At 60.0% G+C, this 8,373-nt stretch overlaps 1 protein-coding gene across 1 annotated transcript; it reads left to right on the forward strand.

The window, feature by feature from the left end:
- The first annotated feature begins 1,004 nt into the window (after positions 1-1,004).
- LOC135363087 (TBC1 domain family member 22A-like) lies at positions 1,005-8,149 on the forward strand. The gene is made up of 4 exons (XM_064583781.1): positions 1,005-1,168; positions 1,416-1,472; positions 2,462-2,801; positions 7,980-8,149. Exons 1-3 carry the CDS (start codon positions 1,005-1,007, stop codon positions 2,763-2,765), a joined length of 525 nt encoding a protein of 174 aa, XP_064439851.1. The 3' UTR covers positions 2,766-2,801; positions 7,980-8,149.
- Positions 8,150-8,373: the final 224 nt, after the last annotated feature.

The following is an 8,373-nucleotide window of genomic DNA, read 5'->3' on the forward strand; positions in this document are numbered from 1 at the left end:
TCTGCCAGCACCTTGATCTTGGACGTCCAGCCTCCAGAACTGTGGGGAATAAATGTCTTTGTTTATAAGCTGCCACATGCGTGGTATTTTTGTTATAGCAGCCGGGATGGACTAAGACAGTTGGGGGTGGGCCTTTTTAAGTAGAGTCCTCAAAGGAGAGCCCCGTGTAACGCATAAAAGTGAGGTTGACTTAACCACAGAGACCTTTAAGCTTCCATAAGCCAAGAGGATGGCTTTGTCACCTGTCTTTCACCATTCTGTTCTCTTTTGGTTTTCTCCTGCTGCTGTAACAAATCAGCATAACCCTATTGGCTTATAATACACACTTGCTGTCTTATAGTTCTGGTGCTGGGCTAAGATGAAGGTGTTGGCAGGGCTGCAGTGCCCCCGAGACCCGTGCTCTTTCTCATCTTCCTGCCGTGCCCGCGTTCTCGGGTGGTTGATATCTCCTGCTCATTTCTCATGGTGGCATGAGGCTGGGGAACCTCTAGGCCTCACATGTGTGTTCCAGGCAGATGAGGAAGGGCCCACACTGCTGGTGACTGAGCTGCGCTGGGTCACAGGGCCTCCCCTGGCTGGACGCCCCCGCCGAGGAAGGGGCGCGGGTGCGGCCACTCAGTGGACCGCCCTGGTGTCTGCCACGGGGGCTGTTTTGTTTCCATCTGTTTTCCAAGTTTACTCTGATGAACAGAAGACTTTATTTTTAAATTTAATTTTTATTTTTTTAAAAAAGATTTTACTTAATTAGAGAGGGAGAGAGAGAGAGAGAGAGGGCACGAGTGGGGGAGCAGCAGTGGGAGAGGGAGAAGCAGGCTTCCCGCGGAGCAGGGAGCCCGATGTGGGGCTCGATCCCAGGACCCTGGGATCATGACCTGACCTGAAGGCAGACGCTTAACCGACTCAGCCCCCCGGGCGCCCCCAGAAAACTTTTATAATAAAATCATTAAGTCTTTAAAAAACACATTTATCTTCTTTTTGTGATTCTGCATTCTGTCTTTGACGAAATGGCAGCAGATGGGAATTTCCAGACGGGCATTTCAGCATTAGTTCGTAGTCCTGCCGCTGGCACACGGTCCGGGAGCAGAGGCTGCTGGAACTGGGCGATGCTGAGTGGCTCCCAGCTCCCAGCAGCCTCGTCGGCAGCGGCGCCTGAGGCCCTGCCGATGCGGTCAGGGCTGCGGCTCCCTGGGCTGAGGCCCATTTGCCCGGCAGGCTGAATGCCCCGTTGTGTGTGTGGCGTGGACCTGTGTGGCGCCATTCATCCCTTCCAGACGGGCCCTCGGGACCCGTGGCAGCTGAGGGAGAGTTGCTGCTCAGGCGTGTAGGTAACTGGGAACTGGTCCTTTTCCCGAGTTAGTGTGGGCTCTTGAGGAAGTTGGAGAGAAGCTAATCGGTTTTCCTTTCTTTTTCAACAGCATCCGGCATGTGTACGGCGCCCAGCACCCCCCCTTCGACCCACTGTTACACGGCACGTAAGTGAGGCCTGTGGTCATGCTGCATCACGCACGCGCCTGGGCGTCCTGGTGACCCGCCGGCCTCCTCGGGGTCCTGAGGGGAGCAGCGTGGTCTTCCCTCGAGCAGACACGCGTCAGGGCCTCGCACGACTGGTCCTCCGGACAAGGGCAGAGGAGGAAGCCCAGCCCAAAGTGGAGGAGAGCACGAAGCTGGTACACCCTTAGCTGACGGGAGGGCCTGGCCCCGGGCCTGTTCTCGGTGGTCAGCTCACTTCCCTTGCCCTCCACTGCACGCTCTGCCCCTGTGTCTGGCTCCTCCACCAGAGCCACGCAGGGGGCTGGTGTGACCCCCCGCCCGTGCTGGCGGGTGTCACTGGGCCCCCCGCAGGGGCTCTTGCTCTAGTGGTGCTGTGTCGCGTCTGCACGCCGAAGGACAGCCGCTCCTGCCCCCGCCGCCCCCACTGCTGCCTTAGGAGGTTTGCGGGCACTGGCCCGTGTGAGGTTTGGGGACTCCCTGTGAATGCCGTGACTGCGGTGCTGGGGTTCCTCCTGAGTGGCTTCTGTCACTGAGCAGAGACTGCTCAGCGGTACTGCCCCTCGAGAGCCTCTCCTTCCTGCCCCCGAATCCTAGGAGTCCTCTTCTGTTTTTTTTTTAGGATTATTTATTTGAGAAAGAGAGCGAGGGCACAAGAGTGGGGGGGTAGGGAGGGGGGCGAGGGAGAAGCAGACTCCCCACCGAGCAGGGAGTCCGATGTGGGGCTCGATCCCAGGACCCCGGGATCACAACCTGAGCCGAAGGCAGACGTTTAATCGACTGAGGCCCCTGGGTGCCCCAGGAGTCCTCTCTCGGATGCCTCTTTGGGTTGTGCTTGCTCTTCACCCTCAGCTCAGTTGACACTGGAAGCTTGAATGTGCACCTTTCATCCATGGGCTCCTTTCTGACCGGTCGTGGGGTGAGTCCGCTCCAGCCTCCGAGGGGAGAGCTGAAGTCTGCCTTTGCTTTGCAGCTTGCTCAAGGGCGCACCCAAGGCGCCCGCCACACCCGTGAAGGCCAAGAGCATCAGCACCTTCCCGGAGTTTGAGAGCAACACCAGCGACGCCTGGGATGCCGGCGAGGACGATGACGGGCTCCTGGCCGTGGCAGCCGAGAGCCTGAACACCGACGTGGTCATGGAGACGGCCCACCGCGTCCTGCGCAACCACAGCCAGCGGCAGGAGCGCCGCAAGCCGCAGGAGGCGCCGGGCCCCGAGCAGGAGCCACAGCCTTCGGCAGAGCCTCCTTATGTCCCGAGCGGTGACCTCGGCTGGTGAAGTCTGTCAGCGAGAGCCACACATCCTGTCCTGCAGGTGGGCGGGGGCGCGAGGAGATGACGGGCAGTGCTGCGAGGGAGAGGGGCTGGAGGCCTCTCGGTGCGGGAGGTTAGCGGGCGTTCCGTCCTCTTTGCCACAGGAGCTCGTGCCCTTGGAAGACCTTGAGGTTGTGATCCACGTGCCCACAGGCCTTCCCAGGCAGGAGAAGCCGTAGACTTTTCTTTGTGTCCCCAGCTGAGTGCTTCTCTCCTCCGGGTGGAGGGTGTGGTGTGTGGCTTTCGTGGCCTGGCTGTGAGAGGCCCACAGTGAGCACCAGGCCCCAGGGGACTGTGTCTCCCTTCTAAGTGTGCCCCGGTTGTCCCAGGGGGACATTTCCAGCTCAGGGGCCAGGCCAACTGCACGTTCAGAGGCTGCACCTCCTCCGGCAGCTTCCAATGACACCCCCTCCCCCGCCGGGACACCTGCACGTGGCTCAGAGTCTGTAGGGGGCAGAGTCTGGGGTGTGGAATGACTGCCTCCAGGTCATAAACTCAAGGATGCGATCAGCGCCTGTCTTGTACCCCGTGCCTGGTGCTCAGTAGCCTTTCTGGAGATGGCTCTCAGTAGTTTTGCTTTTTGTTTTTGGGGGTGTCTATGATGTAAAACAACACAGTGTTTGATGAGACTCTGTGATGGGCCAGACTCTTAGGGCTTGGGGTGCCCCCAGGAAGTCCCTGGCCTGGAGTGTGTGTTCTGGTGAGGGGGACAAGCACCGACCTACACGTTGGGTCAGTAAGGAGGCCTGGAGCGTGCGGGGAAGAGACAAGCGCCCTGGGTCGAGACAGAGGTGGGAGGTGGCGACAGCAGCCTGGACCTGGGGCGTAATCTTCAGTCAGAGCGTCCAGATGCCCTCCTGAGAAGGTGACACGTGAGCATCTGTGAGGTGAGGCAGTGAGGCGTGGGGAGCTGGTGGCAGAGGGGCCGGCCTGCACCGCGGCGGACTCACGGCCTCCCTCTCCCAGGGTCTCTGGGGGTCAGGGGGACTGCCCCTTGTTTACAGAGGAGAGAAGAGGGCATCGGGCAGCCTCAGCTTGCCCTGCTGGGACCACGGAGCTGGCGTTCATCCCCCTGTCTAGTTTTCAGAAACCCTTCCCGGGAGCTGACTAATGTTTGGAACATCACACGTCTTCGTGGGTGAGAACGCTGTGAATTAGTTCCTTTGACCAGTTTTCATATTGGAATCTGAACTATTTTTCTCCAAAATAGGCTGAACTTCAAAGTATTTGAGTTTAAAAATGAAAATCTGGTTAGGGCTTCTGCGAGTGGGTCGGGGTTCCCCGAGACTGACGCATCCTATGCCGATTACCGCCTGCGCGCCCCAGCCGGGCAGTACCCTCAGCCTGGGTGCCTGTTCAAGTTGGCAGGTGCCCCGGATTCCTCTGCCCTCTGCTGTGCCCCACGCCTCTGGGGCCTGGGTAGAGCCTCTGTGACACCTGCCATCTGAGCAGTTGCTGGGGGGCGGGCCTCAGCACCCGTAGAGGTGGGGGCCCATCTCGGCTGAGCAGGCAGGCTCCTGTTCTCTCAGGCCGTGGGGCTGTTGCGAAGAGCACCACAGGCCGATGGTGCATGAGCAGCAGAAAGTTAGGTCTCCTCGTTCTGGAGGCCGGAAGTCAGGTTAGGCGGCCAACATGGTTGGGTCCTGGCTCTCTTCGGGGCGCAGACAGCTGCCTTCTCATAGTATCCCAACATGGGGGAGACTAGAGAGGGGAAACAGGCTGTCTCGTGACTCCTCAGGAGCACCGATCCCATCAGGGGACCCCACCCTCCTGACTTCCTCTAAACCTGAGGCCCTTCTTCCTAACACCGTCCCGTCTGGGGAAGGACTTGCGCATACGGACTTTGGGTCCTCACAGCATTCAGCCCATGGCCAGGTATGCAGTTGGGCTGCATCCTGCCAGGGTGGGGAGCCTTGGGGTGGCCTCCTCCTGTAAAAGCCAGGTGAAGGATGCCCCAAGCGGCTCATGCTGGGGAAGGGGCCGATTACTGTGTTTGCCTCTGCCTCCACCCGCTTGCGCATCAACCATCTTTGCTTTGCTTTCTGAGCAGGCTTTTTGTGAGCAGCTCATTTCATGATAGCAGCTAGTGTTTATCCATCGCTTACTGTGGGGCAGAGACTGTCTCGGGCCCTCGTCATGAACAGATCCCTCTGACTTTGCAGCCAGTCTAGGAGAGAGCTTACGGGGGAGGTATAGGGAGGTCACGTGGCTCGCCCAGCATGCTGAGCAGTGGGGTAGGGTTCAAGTCCAGGGCGTCTGAGGCCAGGGCCTGCTGCTAGCTGCTGACCTCCCCACAGAGAGCAGGGCCTCTTCGCTGGTGATGCCGCCCCCAGGGGACATGAGGTCCTGTTTTAGGACCTTTCCTGTTAACATCTGAGGCAGGGAGTGTGTGCTCCTGGCATGAAGTAGGCAGAGACCAGGGTGCCTGGCCCCCAGGGGACTCTCTGGCCCGACCGTGCACAGTGCCAAGGGGGAGAGGGCCGCTCTGGAGCCCGAGGTGGCCTCTCAGGGAGCCGACCCCACGGGTGGCTGGCAGTGGTGCGCAGAACTCGTGGGCCTGTGTTCAGTTCCCTTGGTGGGCTGTTAGTCGTGGGGATGGCTTACTCGGTGTTGGCGCTAAGACGACCACGTCAGCCCTCATTCTTACTGGGCTGGGCCTGGCGCAGATGTGTTGACTGGCAGGCAGTCTAGTGGGGAAACACAAGGATCTGAGTCTTTCACCTCCGTGGGTGGAATGGAGCCTTGGAGTGATGGACAGGACCCAGAAGCACCCACGGGTAGAAGTCCCAGTTCAGTCTTGTTGAGGAGGGCCAGGACGTGTCAGGGAAGGCTTCAGGGAGGAGGTGATGTCTCTAAGGTTACCGGTAGGGTGAGGCTCCAGGCTTAGGAGGTGGGGCCATCCCAGCCGAGGGGAGGTGCCGGGTGGGCTGGGCTGGCTGACTGCACACCTCATCTACGTGGTTTGCAAGTTCCCCCAAGGCAGGGACCATGTCCCATTACCTTTGTTTCCCTTTGGGGTCCTGTGTCATTACGTGAATGTTGCTGAGCTAAACTGAGGTGTCTTCAGGGCCTGGTGACCGCGGGCTCTCCCCTCCATGTTCTGCCCCACTCTTGTCCCTGCACCGGCCCCACAGCCCAGGGCCAGGCCAGGCCTCTGTTGAGGTGAGGGACCTGTGAGTGCCATTTCATGTGACTGTGCTCCTCGGAGCGGAGTTGTGTTTCTGGGGCCTGGACGCTGTGTTTCACGGGGCCCAGTCTGATCAGAGTGCTGCCTGCCCTTCCCACTGCCGGCATTGTGTCGGTGCCTGTCCCTTTATGGTGCGCCACCGTGGGAGCTCACGTCACCCCACACAGCGTCCACAGGGCCTGCTGGCTGCCCTCGCCTTTGGCCTTCAGCCCTGGGTAGATGGCAGCCTGAAAGTTCCGGGATGCTGCAGCAGGGGTCTCCGGCTGGCCTTCCCCGCGCCTCCTGCTTACCTTTCAACTGTCCTGACTTTCTTAATCAGCGTCTGAGGTATCTGTACCTTTGTATCTGAAGTCAGATGCCCTTTGCTTGGTCTAGGGTGCCGCTGGCGTAATGGGGAGCCTGCGCCTTTGGCTGCGAAGGGCTCAGTGGGCGTGGCTGGGGAGGACTGTCCATCGCTGATGGGGACTGAGCTGCAAGTGGGTCCTGGGTGGACACTGGCTGCCCCGGAGGGGGACACGGATGTGTTTTCCACTTACAGTAGCAGGGAGACCTGCTGTTGACCTTCCTGCTTCCTCGGGGGGCAGGGGCCATCACTGTGCCTTGCAAACCCTGCCCGTCCCATCTTAGAGGGGGACCGGATGTGTGCTCTGCTCAGGACGACGTGGTCCTTACATGTCGGAGTAGATCACAGGGATGCTCTCTAAGATGGCGGAGAAGTAAAACTCAGCACGTTTGGTTCCGCGTTAGAACGAGGAATCCCTCCTCCCGCCCATCGTCTTTCCTGAGGAATCATGACGCACAGCGGAGTGGCAGATTCCGAGGGCGGGGAGGAGGGGGTCTGAGCATCGCTGCCCCGGGCCTCCCGGAGGGCAGGCCAGTGGGGACACCTCCTGTAAGCGAGGGGTCAGCCCTGCGGAGGGGCTGGGACTTGCTCTCACCTCGACGCGCCCACCTCTACAGGCTTTTCTGGAAGCTTAACTGGGCCAGACACTGCTCCTCTGTAGCCTGAGGGTTTCTGTGTGAAGCCTTTCCGGGCCTCGATTTTAGGGTAATGAGTCAGCTCTGCGGGAAGGAGGGGGCCGGTGGGAGTCTGACAGCAGCGGCCAGGAGCCGGCATGTTTTCTTCACTTTGTTTGGTTCCCGCCCCATCTCCTGGAGTTGGTTTTTTCCTCTACTTTAAAATTCAGTTCTGGGAGATGTGACCATTCAAGGGTATTTAGACCTGGGGGTGTACAGCCTGGTGCTGCCTGTTCCTGTGGGCCCCTCGTTGGTCCCTGGTGGCTCTTTCTGAGTGGGTGTTGGGCCTTGGGCTCTTTTCTGTGGCTCTTCCTGGTCCGGGTTCCTGGATTTAATGCACGGTTTCACTTCGGCCCTGTGTGTCCCTGTCGGTGGGCCTTTGTGCGTGGTGGTAGGTGGTGCCCTGGGGCGGGGGGTGCTGGGCAGGCCTGCAGCCTGCTGCCCCTCCCCTGCTTGCATGCGCTCTAGCTTCCTGTGCTTTCTCTTGGTGATGGTCCCTGCCCGCCTCCCTCATGGGGCTTGGGGAGATCCAAGGGGTGCAGTGCCTTTGTGGGCTTCATGCTCCTCCACGTGTGGCTCGGTGGCTTCCTTCTGTGCTCAGGCCCAGGTGAGCCCCACAGGCACCAGCAGATCTTTGGGTTGTGTCACCTGGGCAGGCCTGCTAGCAGTGGGGGAGCCGGGGGGGTCTGGAGTTTTCTGGTTGTCGTTTTGCTTTTGTGTGAGGCACGTCTGTTTTCCCAGGGAGTAACGCTCTACCAATAAGGCCAGTGGGCTTCTTCGGTGTTCACTAGTTTCACTTTATTGCCCCGGTCACGCGGGTCTGCACTGGCCGGTTAGGGGAGGAGGGGATGGCTGTGGCACGGTGGCGTTCCCGAAGGGCAGGTGGCGCGGGTGGGAGCCTTCTTACTGGGGAACAGGGCCGTAGGGGGGGGGGTCCAGGAGGCCATCCTCACCCCCTGCGCGCTCTCTCCCCAGACAGCGCCGGTGACACTGCTCCTCTGCAGCGGTCCCAGTCTCTCCCGCACTTGGTGGCGGCCGCCGTGGGTGGCACGTCTGACCCCAGCGCCCTCAGCAGCTCAGCGTTAAGTGAACGAGAGGCCTCCTGGCTCGACAAGTTCAAGCAGCTCCTTGCCGGCCCGAACACAGACCTCGGTGAGTCCCCCGCTGGCGGAGGGCACGTGCACCTGCGCCACCACGTGTGGTTTACTTTGTCAGAGGGCGATGTGTTTGTGCCGTCCTGCGCGAGTCACAGAGATGAGCCATTTGTCCTTGAGGTTTACTTCAGCTGTGTGTTGGTCATGGGCTTCCGGGGCCATTGATCCGGTATTTTCTGTTCTGTTCTATTTTTTAATGCTCCGATTGAACACCT

The sequence above is a fragment of the Mirounga angustirostris genome, unplaced genomic scaffold (assembly GCF_029215605.1).
Source record: "Mirounga angustirostris isolate CCGP_5_RB_7025 unplaced genomic scaffold, mMirAng1.0.hap1 SCAF_18, whole genome shotgun sequence".
Classification (NCBI taxonomy): domain Eukaryota; kingdom Metazoa; phylum Chordata; class Mammalia; order Carnivora; family Phocidae; genus Mirounga; species Mirounga angustirostris.